This window comes from Sphaeramia orbicularis, chromosome 5 (genome assembly GCF_902148855.1).
Source record: "Sphaeramia orbicularis chromosome 5, fSphaOr1.1, whole genome shotgun sequence".
Lineage (NCBI taxonomy): Eukaryota > Metazoa > Chordata > Actinopteri > Kurtiformes > Apogonidae > Sphaeramia > Sphaeramia orbicularis.
The window spans coordinates 5,688,298-5,706,175 of NC_043961.1; the positions used below are offsets into that span (position 1 = coordinate 5,688,298).

At 33.9% G+C, this 17,878-nt stretch overlaps 1 protein-coding gene across 1 annotated transcript in view; it reads right to left on the bottom strand.

The window, feature by feature from the left end:
* Window positions 1-17,664, bottom strand: part of fbln2 (fibulin 2) — a 124,242-nt gene extending 106,578 nt beyond the window's left edge. Inside the window, exons 1-4 of the mRNA XM_030135203.1 lie at window positions 17,549-17,664; window positions 13,028-13,166; window positions 8,795-8,987; window positions 2,810-3,019 (exon numbers count right to left, since the gene is read on the bottom strand). Coding sequence (XP_029991063.1) covers window positions 2,810-3,019; window positions 8,795-8,987; window positions 13,028-13,166; window positions 17,549-17,664 — 658 coding nt within the window. The remainder of the gene's footprint in view (window positions 1-2,809; window positions 3,020-8,794; window positions 8,988-13,027; window positions 13,167-17,548) is intronic.
* Between the last annotated feature and the right edge of the window lie 214 nt (window positions 17,665-17,878).

Consider the following 17,878-nt stretch of genomic DNA (forward strand, 5'->3'; position numbering starts at 1 on the left):
AAACCCAGTGTGTCCACCCACTGTCACTGATCCAACTCCATGGGTTAATGATCCTTTTTTCTTCAATTTGTTCAGTTTGTGGCTTATTTTGTCCATGTTACTTATTATTTTGTTGATTTATTATTCATTTTTGTTAATTTCCTTGATCACTTTGGCTGTTTTTGTTCATTTTGTTGCTTATTTTATTTTATTATTATTATTTTTTTTACTCCATTTGTTTTTTTTTTTTTTTTTTTTTTTTTTTTTTTAACTTTTTTTTGTGTTCTTTAGGATTTGTAAAGTTTTTGTTCATTTTACTATTTAATATCTATAAACCCAGTGTGTCCATCCACTGTCACTGATCCAACTCAATGGGTTAATTATAATTTTTCTTCAATTTTGTTCAGTTTGTGGCTTATTTTGTCCATGTTACTTATTATTTTGTTGATTTATTATTCATTTTTGTTAATTTCCTTGATCACTTTGGCTGTTTTTGTTCATTTTGTTGCTTATTTTATTTTATTATTATTATTTTTTTTACTCCATTTGGAGGTTTTTTTTTTTTTTTTTTTTTTTTACTTTTTTTTTGGTGTTCTTTAGGATTTCTAAAGTTTTTGTTCATTTTACTATTTAATATCTATAAACCCAGTGTGTCCATCCACTGTCATTGATCCAACGCCAAGACTGATCTGCCTTGGTGGAGGTCTGCGCTCTCTGAGTCTTTTCTAGTATTTGTTTTATATTCTACTAAAAAACTTGGATTAGCGACTCACTTTTCATTCACATTTAGGTTGTGGACATTTAATTTTGCCAGAAAGGAAAGTTTTGTATGATATTCAAAGAATAAACGAAGAATGGAAAAAACAAAAAAAAAAAAAAAAAAAAAAAAAAAAAAAAGAGGATAAAATTATAATAAATGGTTAAAATTAATTTGAGAACTGCCCTAAAAGTAGCGCTAGGTCTTTATGGGTTACATATAACAGTCTGTCTTGTATTTAGCAAAACAATCTGCCACTGCAAGACCATAGAAATTCCTATTAAACATTTATAGCTCTTGTGTTTATTATAAGCGGTGAAAGTGGAGATCCGACCAGTGTCTAAATCCCACATACATGTATATTCAGCAGGACTTTCCACTAATGATCCAGACTGTGACGCCCCACCACCGTTCGTCCTAAAATGATCCGTAAATTCTGTGGCCAGCAGAGTCTCATTTAACCAGGCTGTTAACCATGTACATTAATTTTAGGATGAACTTGGAACACGCTGTTAACATTAACATGCACAGCACTGACAATAAAACCACAAACACACACACACACACAGAACTGGATAACTCTGAAACCACAAGACGCAAAAAAAAACAAAAACAAAAAACAGTTCACATGAGATAAACGTTACGGTCATTTATTGTTTATTTGTTAACTAATTATTGTTTCCGACATGTAGTTTTTATGGAGCGGCTCCTCCACACTGAGCAAACAAACCCGGTAGAATTAATGATGTTTATCTGATGTAAAGAAATGTTGGTTACAGATAAATCCACCATCATTTAATCAGTAAATATGAGTCAACAGGTCACTGTGCATGTGTGTGTGTGTGTTTATTTAAATGACACAAACCGGACTGTTCTTACTTTGAGTTTCAGACCGACTGTAACACTAAATGTCCATTTACTCACAGGAATGAAAACTCACTTAAGTGATAATTTCACAGATCAACAGTCGACACTGAGTTAATTTACGTGCGCACTAATACTCTGATCATTGTCTGATTTCTGCATTTATGAGATTATTCAGGTGACGATGTAAACAACACAAACTGAAACGCTTTATCAGATAACAGCAGTAATGTGATCAGGAGAAATCAAACAGCATAATTAGATATTATTATTATTATTATTATTATTATTATTATTATTATCATCACTTTGCTACTTATACTTTACAAAGTATAATTGCTTGTTTTTTTTTGTTTGTTTTTTTCAATACTGTTTTCTTTTTTAGAGTTATATTTTCTTGTGTATATATTCAGTGTTTGTGCTGCTATTGGAACCTCAATGGTCTCTGCCCAAAGGATCAATTAAGTTGTATCTAATGTAATGTAATGTAATGTAATCTAAACCAAACTAAACTAATCCTAATCTAATTTTAACTAATCCAATCTAAACTAATCCAGTCTAATCTAAACTAATCCAATCCAATGTAATCCTAATGTAAACTAATCTAATATCATCTAAACTAAAGTAATCGAATTGAATCAAATCAAATCTACTATAAACTAATCTAATCCAATCTAAACTAATCGAATCTAAAGTAATCTAAACTAATCCAGTCAAATCGAATCTAAACAAATCCAATCATAATCTAATCTAATCTAATCTAATCCAAACTAAACTAATCCTAATCTAATCTAAACTAATCTAATCTAAACTAATACAATCTAATCTAAACTAATCCAATCATAATCGAATCTAATCTAATCTAATATAAAGTAATTTAATCTAATCCTAATACAAACTAACCTAATATAATCTTAACTAAACTAAAGTAATCCAATCCTAATGTAATCTAATGTAATCTAATCTAATCTAAAGTAATCCAATCCTAATGTAATGTAATCTAATCTACTCTTAACTAAACTAAAGTAATCCATTCCTAATGTAATGTAATGTAATCTAAAGTAATCCAATCCTAATGTAATGTAATCTAAGGTAATCCAATCCTAATGTAATGTAATGTAATGTAATCTAATCTAATCTAATCTAATCCCGTCCTAAACAGTGTCCTGTCGGTCCTAGTCTGTGCAGGTGCAGGTGCAGTTGTTGGACCTGGTGCACAGGAGTGTCCGTCCGGCTGCAGGTGGTATCCTGGGTGGCATCCACAGCGGTACGAGCCCCACGTGTCTGTGCATGTGTGCTGGCACAGCTGGCCTGCGTACAGCTGACACTCATCCACCTCCTCCTGCTCCTCCACCGTGTTGGCAGCGTCGTCTGTGGCACCGATGGAGAAGGCCTCTTTGGGGAACTTGGTGTCTGACACTGGAAGGAGTCACATTCACATTCACATTCAGATTCACATTCAGATTCACATTCACATTCAGATTCACATTCAGATTCACATTCACATTCAGATTCACATTTAGATTCACATTCACATTCAGATTCACATTCACATTCACATTCAGATTCACATTCAGATTCACATTCACATTCAGATTCACATTCAGATTCACATTCAGATTCACATTCACATTTAGATTCACATTCACATTCAGATTCACATTCAGATTCAGATTCACATTCACATTCAGATTCACATTCAGATTCACATTCACATTCAGATTCACATTCAGATTCACATTCATATTCATTAGTCATTTCAGCAGAAAAAATACACAGAAACAAAACACTGTTCTCAGGTCCCAGATTGTCAGCAGCATTTAGTAAAATACTAATAAAATACTGAGAAAAATAAGAAGATACTGAGTGCAATTGCTGTTAAATTTACGATTTTGAAGGAGAATGGTCACTACAAGGACGAACAAACTTTGTTCCACAATTCGATGCTTTTTAAACAAATTTTTTGCCATGGTGCATGGTGCAGTCCTACTGCCTCAAATGAAAGTTTGCAAAGCTTCAGGAGGTGGAGGAAAGGTAAATGAGTGTTATGTTTCACTTTCACTTCCATGGGCGGCACGGTCCCAATTTTGTAGAAAACAAGATGGATGCCCATTGGCCCCTCCCATGACCTTTGATTGGATTTAAATCCCACCGCTACTTCGTGCAAACCAGTTTTAACTTGGATTGTGCAGATTGCTCCTGTTCACTCATGCATGAAAACCTGGGTCTGTAAATCTGGACAAATATCCACCAACCCACTACCTACAGACGTCCTGAAAAGGAAACTCCAAAAAATTATAAATGCAGAACTGGGGGTAATTTTTCAAAATGTATAGTTTATATATATATATATATATATATATATATATATATATATATATATAGACCGTGTATTGTATATAAAGGCAAAATCAAAAGTAGGCTCTTTTCATGGGTCGTTCCACGTTGGTGGAACGCTCTACCAAGTGCTACAAGAACAGAGTCATCCCTGCCTATCTTCAAGAAGCTCCTGAAGACCCAGCTCTTCCGAGAGCACCTCCTGTCCTAGCACTTTCAAACATTCCATTTTAAATATTCTAATAAGGTTTTTCCCAGGACAACCACAGATTCTTTCACGATTATCTCTGGACCTGCTGCGGTGGTCCGGCCTCTTCCCTGCCCTCATCATCACCACTCACTTATCCTCAACCGCCTCCATGTGTCTCCCCCTACTCCCCCCTTCTCCCCCTCTCCCCAGTCCCTATCTCTATCGCTCTCTCTTTTTCCCCTTCTCTACTCTCTCTCTTTAACCCCAACTGGTCAAGGCAGACGTCCATCCTCCAGGAGTCTGGGTCTGCTCGAGGTTTCTGCTGTTAAAGGGAAGTTTTTCCTTCCACTGTCACCAGTCACAAGTGTTTGCTCCTGGAGGATTCTGTTGGGTTTCTGTAGAATTGACTTAGAGTCTGGTTTTGACCAACTCTATATATAAAATGTCAAGAGATAACTTTTTTGTGATCTGGCGCTATATAAATAAAATTTGATTGATTGAGTGATTTAATTGGTTTTCCCCTGTAAGTCGCTTTGGAAAAAAGCGTCTGCCAAATGCGTAAACATAAACATAAACATAAACATATAAAGGCAAAATCAAAGTACTCAAAAATGGCCAAAATAGGCTCAGACCCCTAAGAGTTAAATACATAAATAAATAGAAATAAATAGAAATTAATAGAAATTAATAAATAAATAAATTGAAATAAATACAAATAAATAAATAAATAAATAAATAGAAATAAAAATAAATAAATAAATAAATAGAAATAAACAGAAATAAATAGAAATAAATAAATAAATACATAAATAAATAAATAAATAGAAAAAATATAAATAAATAAATAGAAATAAATAGAAATAAATAAATAAATATAAATTAATTAATTAATTAATTAATTAAAAAATAAAGAAATAAATATAAATAGCAATAAATAAATAAATAAATAAAAACAAATAAATACAAATATAAATAAATAAATACATACATACATAAATATAAATAAATATAAATAAATAAATACATACATACATACATACATAAATAAATAAATGAATACTCTTCAACACACACCTGTAGTGTCCAGGTAAAGGTTCAGGCCAGGAGTTGACTTCAACAAATCCATTAGTGATTTTTAAAGTAAATGTTTCTCACAGTCATTAGCTCGGCTTTAAATTCAGAGGAGCGAGGCGATTAAATGATTCCTGTTTTAATTAAAAGGCGCTGAGTCATAAGACTGAAAACGTATCCCCCCCATGGAAATAATTACAGTGCATCTCATCCTATTTTTTTTTTTTTTGTTGTTTTTTTTATCCATAAAACACTGGCTCAGTAAAGCCTTCCTTGGTGCATCCTCACACACACACACAGGTTCACCCACTCCCTCCTTCACAGTGACATCATTCAGATTTATCTTATAAAACTGAAGGAAATGAGCTGCAGTCAATGCTTAGAACAGAGCCTATTAAAGGGGGGGGGGGGGGGGGGGTTTAGCAGGAATCCCTGTGATGTTATGAATGAACAAAAGGGAGGACACTGCCCTTACCTCATCATCACACTTGGATACAACTATTCTCATTAAAACCCAAACAGGAACTGGATAATAGAGCGCAACACGTTCACGCTGTGGATGTGGATCCAATAAAAAACTACAGTTAAAAGCTTACAAATGTTCCAACTCTGGGAACATTTGTAAGCTTTTAACAACTTTAACAACCTGTCTGGAGTATCGACGTTTGGTGTTGTTTTCTTACATGGAACTCTCAACTGTTATCGATTTAAACCTTATAATTTCCATCCTCATCATGAAACTGTTACTTAGAGTTATGATAAAAGAGCTGTGCGGCCAAAATGCATGGACTGGACTAAATTTGAATGGAAATAGAGTTAGAGTGGAGAGAGCAGAAGCAGGATAAGGTTAACATACATGTATAAGGCGTTTTTGGAAAGGGTTCGGTTTGTGAAACTATAGAGAGCTGAAGGCCCGCCCCTTCTGGTTGTGACCTAACTTTGAAAAACAGCCAATAGGAAGAGAGGAATACTTTTTAGTCTCCTTTGGATTGTACCACCTTTTTTTTGTCTGTTTGTTTTCTTTAGGTCTGGTTTTGTTATACCACCAAAATAATGCATTCATGGTCACAAACTTGTATTTTAACCCTAACATCACAAAATGTTCCAAGTTCTCCATTATGCAATGAGTGGGTACGACTTTATTCTCATTATATAACAATTTTATTCTTGTTAAATAACGACTTTATTCTTATTAAATAACGACTTTATTCTCCTTAAATAATGAGTTTTTTTTAAAACTACAGCTTTATTCTTGTTAATTAATGACTTTATTCTTGTTAAATAATGACTTTATTCTCATTAAATATTGACTTTATTCTCATTAAATAACGACTTTATTCTCGTTAAATAATGAGTTTTTAAAACTACGACTTTATTCTTGTTAATTAAGGACTTTATTCTCATTAAATAATGAGATTTTTAAAACTACGACTTTATTCTCATTAAATAATGAGATTTTTAAAACTACGACTTTATTCTCATTAAATAATGAGTTTTTTAAAACTACGACTTTATTCTCGTTAATTAATGACTTTATTCTTGTTAAATAATGACTTTATTCTCATTAAATATCGACTTTATTCTCATTAAATAACGACTTTATTCTCGTTAAATAATGAGTTTTTAAAACTACGACTTTATTCTTGTTAATTAAGGACTTTATTCTTGTTAAAAAATGACTTTATTTTCATTACATAATGAGATTTTTATAACTGCGACTTTATTCTCGTTAAATAACGACTTTATTCTCGTTAAATAACGACTTTATTCTTGTAGTGACAGGTGTTTTTATTTTCTTATGTGGCCCTAATATGCCGTCATAATTTTGACTTCATTTTAGCCAATTTTTTTCCATATTTTTCATTTTATTTTTTATTTTTGTAAATATTGTATTTGTTTTTGTTCATTTACTTGCTTATTTGGGTTATTTTTCTACATTTTGTTTTTTATTTTATGAATTTTTTCTTCAGTTCTGTTCAGTTTGTGGCTTATTTTGTTCACGTTGCTTATTTTATTCTTTTTTTTTTTTTTTTCAAACTTGTATTTTAACCCTTCTGAATGCTTACCCTGGACCAACCCGATGGTAAAATGTATCGGTGAATGTCACTACCATTAGGTATTTGATGGATCAGAGGTGGAGGCAAACTCTGCTGGCGTTTGTAGACAGACAACAGGCTGAGCCTCCATCTGGTCCTCATTCAGCCCAGCCTGCGTACATCTATACCCATTACTCTGAATGGTAACGTGACTCCTGACCAATCAGCACGGAACATCTGTCTTTGCAAAGATCAAACTGGGCCCGTACCCCACCTCCGACATAAGCATGAATCAGAGGGAAAAAAAAACAAAAAACAGAGTTAGCTCAGGCCAGATATGGTTCCAAATATATCCTGAGGTCAAAGCCACAGGAAGAATTAACTAAAGCCTGTTTGGACTGGATTAGTTTGACACAGGTACGAGGGCGAAAGGAAAAAGTACCAGAGATTTAGTCCAGTCCAAATGTGATACGTTAGTTAACATTAGCACAAAATGTCAGTAAAGATTATTGCAATTTTTACCTTCTGTAAAAGGGTCCGGGAAAGTGACCCCAGGTAATACTAATTAGACCAGAAGTTAATATGTGTGTAGATATTCTGTCATAACACTGATTTAAGATCAGTGTTATTATTATTATTATTATTATTATTATTATTATTATTATTATTATTATTATTATTATTATTATTATTGTCATTATTGCTATTATTGTTGTTGTTGTTGTTGTTGTTGTTGTTGTTGTTTTATTGATATTCATATAAAATAATAATTGCTATTATTTATACAGAGATCATAAGAAATAGAGATTGGGGGTAGGACTATACAAGTTTTTACTTCTTCCTACTCCTTTTCGAGCATATTTAATTAATTATTTAAAAAAAAAAAAAAAAAAACATGTATTTATTTTTTCTCTTTTCTTTACTTATCAACCTTTTATGAATCATTACTGATATTTTGTTGGTTGGTTTTGTTTTGATTTCACTCTCTACATGTTTGAAATAAAGATTTCAATTAAAAAAAAAAAAAAAAAAAAAAAGTGTCCAGCTTTACGAATCCGTGTATCATTCGTTCTTTTCACATTCAATTGAGAATCCACAATTGGAAAAAGAAAAAATGACTTGTTATTTCATTATTCATGTACAAATCAAAAATTAAAAAAACAAGTTGCTTTTCATTCTTTCGATTGAATGCACAAATTTAAAATTGGAAATAATCAAATGGACCAAACATGGGGTTTCATGTTGACATTTTTGATATCTGATTTGGTCTGACCCAGAAGTTCCTGACGTATTCATGTGTTGAGGGTCAGTGAATCTGTTGGTAATTGGATTTTCTTTTTAGAAACAAAAGAAAAACTAGTGGTTCATTGATTGTTGTTTTAAAATAGAAGAATTAAAATTGAATTTCAAGGTGTTTTTCTTTTTCAGTGTCAAAACAGATAAACCTAATTAAAAAAAAAAACAGGTTGATTTTTGTTTTCTCCTAATAACTAAAAAGAAAGTTCCTACCTGACAGAAATGGAACAGGTGGTTTTATTCTTCCACTGTTTCGTCCGTTACCTTTCCTGGGCAGTGACGTGGGTCTGGGCTTCTGCTTTGGTCTCAGGGGGGTCTGGCTGTTCGGACCTTCCTCCTCTTCCTCACAGCAGGTGAGGAAGATGTGACCACAGGGGTATCCCAGGTACTGATGGGCATCGCATCCCCGTCCTTCACTTCGCACCCGTAAGCCGAGGACACAGCAGCTGCAACACACCTGCCCCCCCACCCCGAAAAAAACATGACATCAGAGTGAGTTATGGAGTCACCAGCATCTGTAGTCAGGACCTCTACACTGAAAAAATCTAAATCTAACAAAGTGTATTTTTCTCATTTCTAGTCCAAATATCACATCACACTTAAAATAAGACAGAATCACCAAAAGGGGAACTTTTCAGTGAGTGAAATCTAGACTTAAGCAAAAAAAAAAAAAATCTTTAACTATGCCCCAAAAAAAAAAAAAAATCATGAATTAAGCAAAAATAAATAAATAAATAAATAAAATCTTGAATTAAGCAAAACAAATCTCGAATTAAGCAAAAAAAAATAAAAAAAATCTTGAATTAAGCAAAAAAAAAAAAAAATCTTGAATCAAGCAAAAAAAATCTTGAATTAAGTGAAAAAAATTTAATTAAACAAAAAAATCTTGAGTTAAGCAAAAAAAAAAATGAGATTGAACAAAAAAAAATAAAAAAAATCTTAATTAAGCAAAAATGTAATGAAGCAAAAAAAAAAAATCTTGAATCAAGCAATAAAGAATCTTGAATTAAGCAAAAAAAAAATCTGGAATTAAGCAAAAAAAAAAATTCTTGAAATAAGCAAAAAAATCTTACTTTAAGCAAAAAAAAAAAAAAAAAAAAAAAAATCTTAAATTAAGTAAAAAATTCTCGAATTAAGCAAAAAAATCTGGAATTAAGCAAAAAAAAAAAAAAAAAAAAACTAAACATAATCAAGCAAAAAACATCTTGAATTAAGCAAAAAAAAAAAATCTTGACCTAAGTGAAAAAAAAAGAAAAAAATCTTCAATTAAGTAAAAAAAATTCTTGAATTAAGCACAAAAATTCTTGAATTAAGCAAAAAAAAAAAAAAGTCTGGAATTAAGCAAAAAAATCTGAAATTAAGCAAAATAATAATAATAAAATAAAATAAATAAATAAAAAATCTGTTAATGGAATAAGTGTAAAATATCTTGCTAAGATTACTTGTAATAGGATTTTCCAGATCTACTGTCTATAAATCAGTTCTTATATCTCACTGAAAAGTTCCTCTTTAGGTGATTCTGTCTGATTTTAAGAGTGATGAGGTCTAGGACTAGAAATGAGAAAAATACCCTTGGTAGAATTTGGATTTTTGCAGTGTATTTACAACCCTCCTCTGTTTAGTAAACAGCAGAGGGGAGGTAGACAGGATGGTTTAACAGCCATCCAGGTTTATTCCGTAAAACATTTCATGTGAAACCTCAGACCAGACCTCCTGTCATGCACAGAAATCCAGACTTTCACCTTTTTTTTTTTCCTCTGCTCTGAAAGCGTTTGTTGGCGTTCTGAACACATGAACAGCTGCTCCGGAGCCAAACCACTGGGTTTCCTTTTGCTATTTGAGCCGACTCTAAAGGTACGATTCCTACGTCCATATGGAAGTGTTTACAGGTTTGAAAGATGCCTTCAGAAACTATTTTGGCAGTGCCAGTTTTAATATATTTCAGCCTGTTTTCCATTAACTTAAATATCCTGACATTTACAGAAACCTCTCTGCTGGCATAGATAAGGTTTATCAGAGATTATAATAAAATAAGCACAAAAAAAAGATGCATTTCATAAGATGTGGATCTGAAACACCGAACAACAGCAACATGATGGTTACCAAGATGTCACTAATTTAAATGGACTGGAAAAGTAGACTTTATGTCCAGCCCAAAACGGACTCCAACATAAACTTTACGTAAACACATAAGGACATGAGAATCCACAATGCACCTTCAACCTAAGACCAGAACCTAAACCAAGAGTCCGTCATACAGACAGAGAGCAAAAGTCTCACCATGAAACCTTAGTTTGAAAAAAGAAAAAAGTCCATTACAGACAAGTTACATTTGGTTTGAAATATGCATCATTTACACAAATGATTCTCTGACTTTCTTACAAGTCAAGAAAGTCACAAGTCACTTTTCCATTGGACATCTGCACAAAACTTTACTGATATTCACTAAATGTTGAAAAAACAGAAGTGCGTAATGTCAGTTTTTCTATTAAACCACAAATGCGGTCATTTGTTTATTATCGCGAGATGACACGAGAAGTCATTCCATAAACATGGCGATGAATGTAAATAACATGTTTATTTACAGATATATTCATTATTATTATTATTATTATATATTATTCCTCTATCCCGTACTAAAGTAAAAAATGATTCAGTTTCCTGGTGTGTCCACACATACCACGACATGTTTCTTTTAAAACTCTTCTTCTTCTCTTGTTGTAACATCCGTCAACACCTGGGTTTTTTTGTTCACGTGACTCTAGTTGTGGAAAAAGGTCCTTCCATTACAGTTTTGTGTGATATACCAATTTCACTACACCTGATAAACCAACTCTTGCCAGAGCAAAAACTTTTCATTGAAAAACAAGAGTTTTGGTTGTCGTTTTTCCATTAGGCAAATTTTTATGCGCAAGTTATATTTGCGCAATATGATGGTCGATGGAAAAGCGCCTACAGTTTACGGTAAAACTGTGAATGTATCTGGGAAAGTACTCTATATAGACTACACATCCAAAAGTCATGGAGGTCACGTTAGCTAAAGGTCTCTGTCTACGATGTTCAGACTTGTAGCGTTTTTTTTTCTCTTCTAAGACTTTTTCATTTCACTTTTGAAGGTTGAGGTCAAATGTACCAAGGCAGCAGCTCTTCTGGTGTTGGTGGTGTGTATTACATACGACAAGTCCAAAACTAGCTGTTTGTTTACCATCTTTGGTACAAATCACAGCTTTTTTTGGTCTGTAAAATTATATTATAAACTAGGCCTGTAACGGTACACAAAATTTTTGGTTCGGTATGTTTTCGGTTTTCAAAGCCATGGTTAGTTTTTTTTCGGTTTGGTACGCGAAAAAAGAAAACCCCACAAAATGTCTTTAATATATTTATGACTTTTTGAACATTTTTTCCCCCTATTTTTGGACACAATAGAATATAGGAAAACAGGAATACTATAATTCTGCTGCTATAAATCAAATAGAAAATAAAATAAATTATTAATATTACTAAATGTATTTTAAACATTAGTATTGCACTTTTCCCTGACAGGTAGTTTTGAACAAACAAAAAAAACCTAATCCCAGTTCTGTCAGTTCACATTCTGCATAAAAATATCAACAAAAAAATTCTGCATGAAGTGCAACATTAACAGGACGGTAAACTGGTATTCTGTTGAAACAAACTGAAGAGACACATTGACAACACAATGAACCAAATTATTTATTTTAGGACAGAGAACAAACTGTTTAGGACACTTTGTGTACTTGTGTGTGTGTGTGTGCGCGTGTGTGTGCGCGCGCAAGGTGCGATTTGTCTGGGGGATGGTTTGTTTGTTGTTTTTTTGGTCGGAGCGGGGGGGGGGGGGGGGGGGGGGTTGAGGTCCTCTGGTCCATAACTAACGTAACTAACGCTGGCGTGAAACGAAAGTGAATCTTTATTTTTATAAACTTTCAGCGGCCAACTCCGAGTTCTATTCCTCTGTTATACAGCGTGTGTGAGAGACAGACAGAGCTAGTGTCAGTGTTTTAGAACTACCGTAGTTCCTAGGGGCCAAACAACGTCCGTCTTATCACAGTCCCTTTCCTCATTGTTGTCTTTCACCTGAACCTGAACTGATCCCAGACAGGACTGGACTGATGGTGGAGGGTCTTCAGTCTCTTCCTTCCAGGTTCACATCATATTTGTTGTTTTTTTTTAACCTTACATCAGCTACTATTTCGTATTTCGGGCCAATGCGTGTGTCCTTCAATATGTCCGTGTGAAACTTTAGCGTATTTAAAGTTTCGCATCAAACAACGTCTTACCTTCCTTTTTCTTTTTGTCATCATACTGTGCCATTTCGGTACAGCTGTGTACCGAACCGAACAGGTGTGTACTGAAACGGTTCGGTTCGGTACGTGAACCGTTACAGGCCTAATATAAACATATATGTAAGTGGTGGCACAATCCAAACACGATCAAACATCGTTCTCTTTCGGATATTGTTTGTTGTTGGTGACTTGCCTGGTATGAGTCGTCTGAACACCGTCCCTCCTCCTCCACCTCCTCCACCTGGCAGGTAGCTCCTCCTCTGGCTGAGATCATCCCTGATTCACACCGACTCTCCTTCATGGAGCTCAGGCAACACTGCTTCATGGCAACGCTGACGCAAACACAACATACACAGAACATCCATCAAGAGGCGACATAAGAACAGATCATTTTGAAGACTATTGATCTTTAATCTTTATTCAAGTATATTAAGTTGTTATTGATTTTCACCAAGTTTGGTGCAAATTGGATAAAAACCAAGGAGGAGATGATGAAAGTATGAGGGGTGGGATTTTATATGTCCACACTTCCACCCAATATGGCCGACTTCCTGTTGGGTTTAGGCCGGGACCATAATGAAATTTTTTACTTGTCCTACCATGGGCTATGTCAGTACCAAGTTGAATTTTTCTACGTGGAAAAAGATTTGGGGATGGCTCCCAACTGCATAATGTATTTAGATTTTTGAGGGGGCGTGGCCGAGTCATTTTGTGATATTTTTTCTTGGCGACTTCAAATAAAACATTTTTTTGCCAGACTTGAATTTTTTGGTCAAATAAATGTTATTTTTTGCTAACATTCAGGGGGTCAAATTTGTGTTCAAAGTGGAGTCAAAATAATAATAATAATAATAATAATAATAATAATAATAACCACCATGTGGTTTTAATTGACCCTATCCAACCTGTGGCGTGATTAACATATGCACAACTGTAAATTGTAGCTTTTTTGATTTTTGATTCGTCTTCATTTTGATTTGGCACTTCTGTTGCTCGTGTGCTTTTGTACTTTTGCTGCTGTTAACCTGGAATTTCCCTTTGTGGGACTAATAAAGGCCTATCTTATCTTATCTTATCTTAATCATATAAACAAGGAATACTTGATTTGTTTTCCCTTCTATTGGTTTTTCAATACAACAAATACTACATAATAATACAATAATGCACAAGTACCACAAAACCTCCAAAAACATTTAAAACAAGAAAAAAATTAGGATATTATCCGGATTTGTAAAATCATAGGAATCATCTGGCATTATATAAATACACAAGTCAACAAAATACATGATTTTGGATGAGCCATTAATATATATATATATATATATATATATATATATATATAATATATATATATATATATATATATATATATATTTTTTTTTTTTTTTTTTTTTTTTTTTTTTTTTTTTTTTTCAGAATTGCTGTGTACTAAAAAAAATTTAATAAAAACAGCATTATTGTCTTTTTTCTGCTGATTTGAGGTTGTTTTAAATGCTTTCTTTGTTGTTTAACCCATAAAGACCCTGTCTTATTTTTGTGGCAGATCCTAAATGATTTTTTCTCTCTATTTAACCTTTCTATAAGTGATTTATCATCATTTATCATAATATTATCCTCTGTGTTTGGCTTTTTTTCCCCTGAAAATCATGCATTTTCCTAAATTTAATTCATTGTTCATGTAGATGTTTGAAAAAGCTTAAAGTTGAGGATTATGAGAAAAAAAATGACTTTTTTCAGTACAATATATCATTAAATGAACATGAAACAAATGTGTCCATCCACTGCCACTGATCCAACTCCATGGGTTTTACTGGTGAATCAATGTTATAGAAGATGATGGTGTTTCCATGGTAACTACAGAGCCTCTGAATGTCCAAATGGGTCATATCTGATGGCCATGAACAGATGAAGAACTGCATTTTACACCAATTATTTACATGTATTGATAGAATTAATGGATCAACAGGTATTAAACAGTTTAGATCAGTAGGACACTGGATGTTTGGGTGTTTTTTGGTTCAAGTTGAGGGTTATTATATCGAAAACTGAGAAAACTCAAACTTTATTTAACCTTTCTTAAGTGATTTAACACCATTTATTGTGATATTATCGTCTGTATTTAGCTTTTTTTTCCTCAGTGAAAATCAGGTATTTTCCTATTATGTCATTTACTGATTGTATAGATGTTAATTAAAGCTCTGATTAAAGTTGAGGGTCACATACACAGAAAACTGAAGAAAAAAATGACTTTTTCTGTAAAATCTCTCATTAATTGAACATAAACCCAGTGTGTCCATCCACTCTCATTGATCCAACTCCATGGGTTTTACTGGTGAATCAATGTTGTCGAAAATTTTGGTGTTTCCACGGTAACTACAGAGCCTCTGACCATCCAAATGCATCATATCTGATGACCATGAAAAGATAAAGAACTGTATTTTATACCAATAATTTACATGTATTAATAGGATTAGTGGATCAACAGGTATTAAACAGTTTACATCAGTGGATGGTTTTGGTCATCAGTGGCTGTTTGGGTCTTTATGAGCTAAATATCAATAAATTAACTATCACAAGATGCTTTAATTACTGGCTCTGACTCCCATTCACAAAATGTCAATGTGTTTTCCAAAAGTCATAGTCTTGGCTCTTTTTGTTGACAGTGTTTTGGATAATTGTTATCTGATTTTCACCATTACCCAGTTTCATTATTGGAGAAAGAGGTTTTTTTTTTGTTTTTTGTTTTCGGCTGTAAAACAGTCACAATGTAATTTTTTTAAGCACCAGCAGGTATTAAACAGTTTATATCAATGGATGCTTTTGGTTGTTACTGGCTGTTTTGGGTCTGTTATGGAAAAATAATACTCTACTAATTCATCTTCAAAAAAGAAGGGTCAGTTCAAGTGTTCAGTGTCAAAGAAATCACTTTATTTGGAGCTCCATAGAAAGAGATATCACTCAGACAAAAGACTGAGACGGTCTGAACCCAAAAATACAAATCACAATGTAGTCTTCTGTGTCCCATGAGGAAATTATGATGTGTCCAAAGTGTTTTGGTTAGTGTCAGGAACTTAGAGATACGACCCCTGTGAGAAATGTTGTTTTTTTCCTTCTACTCTGGACACAACACAAAAGAGGTCCAAACTGCTCTAGAATACACAGTGACATGAATCTATCTGAAATAGAGTTAGAAGCCTATATGATATATGAAATATATGAAAATATATATGAATATATACACTACCAGGCAAAAGTTTGGACTCACCTTCTTATTTAAATGACATGAGATGGACCACAGACGGCCAACAAGTGCTCAGCATCATTTGGAACTCCTTCCAGACTTTTGGAAAACATTTCAGGTGACTACCTCATGAAGCTCATTGAGAGAATGCCAAGAATGTGCAAAGCAGTAATAAAAGCAAAATGTGGCTATTTGAAGAATCTAAAATATAAAATATGCTTTGAGTTTTGTCACACCTTTTTAAAATACATAATTCCATACGTGTTCATCCATAGTTTTGATGCCTTCAGTGAGAATTTACAATGGAAATAGTCATAAAAATAAAGAAAAACTAGAAGCACTCGGAGAGCGCAGACCTCCGCCAAGGCAGAGCAGTGCCCCCCCCGATCACCACCAAAATTTAATCATTTGTTCCTTGTGCCAGTATCAATATTTCCTGAAATTTTCATCCAAATCTGTCCATAACTTTTTGAAAGATCCGGATCAGTCTTTGCCATTTGATAGAACACCCCATTGTAAATCCCTGAGTCAAATTGCATGAGATTTGCACAATTCCCCCATATTGTGATTTCCACCATAAATATTAGTCCCATATTTATTTGACCTATATTTTAAGATTCCTTGACCATGAAAACATACCATTAGCAACTGGATTCATAATTATATCCTTATTAGTTCAGTAGTTATTCATGAAAATCACATTTCTCGTAATGGCGGTTTTCTTCTGGATCTAGCTCCTTAAGTATTAAAGCTACATGAAATCCGGTGGCATACTCCCGATGCGAAACTGACTGAGCTACACGATGGCGCTTGTCAGAAATTTCTACCTTTAATATTAAAGGCACAGTAGGCCAAAAAGTAAGGGCACCCCCATTTTTTATATAAATTGAGATAAAATCCGCCTTCTGGATCAGATCCGGATCAGCCTTTGAAATGTGATAGAGGACCCCATTGTCAATTCCTGAGTGAAATTTCATGAGTTTTGGTCAATAATTAAGCGAGATATTGGGAAACGAAAATTTTGGCCCCATTTACCACAATGTTAACGAAAATTTCAAAGTGATCCAGAATCCAGGATTTCTTCCGGATCACCCCCAAAAGTTAATCATTTCTTCCTTATCCCATTTCCAACAAACCCTGAAAATTTCATCCAAATCTGTCCATAACTTTTTGAGTTATGTTGCACACTAACGGACAGACAAACAAACAAACAAACAAACAAACCCTGGCAAAAACATAACCTCCTTGGCGGAGGTAACCAGGTGAGTCCAAACTTTTGCCTGGTACTGTATATGGATGTAAGTAATTCTGCCATTACAGGTCTTTATGGGTTAACACATAAGAAGCCACTCACTGAATGAAGGTGTTAAATCACATTTTTGTTGCAGAAACTGCAGTAATTATCCAATAGAAGTATCTCACCCATTCTCTTCATTAAATCCAGTTAAACCCCCCTGATGGCGTACCACTTACCTGCATATCGAGTGCTTATCGTTGCCGATCAGAGGCAGATGGTTGCAGTGCTTATTTTCAGAGGCCCATCTCTGGCCCGCAGCGCAGCAGCTCTGGACCAGGTCTTCAGCCGCCATACCTGGAGACATGCAGGTATGCATACATCAGCACATAGGACTGATGGAATAAAAAGGAGTGTGCAGTAAATCCAGTGTGTGTGCTCTGCGCAGACCCACTGACAGACAGAAACATATGGGAAACTACAGCCGGCCTCAGAGGCGCCTTTAACGTTTCTACACATGACTAAAGAGCTTCACTCACAATAGCAGAACACAGTCAGACTTTATGATT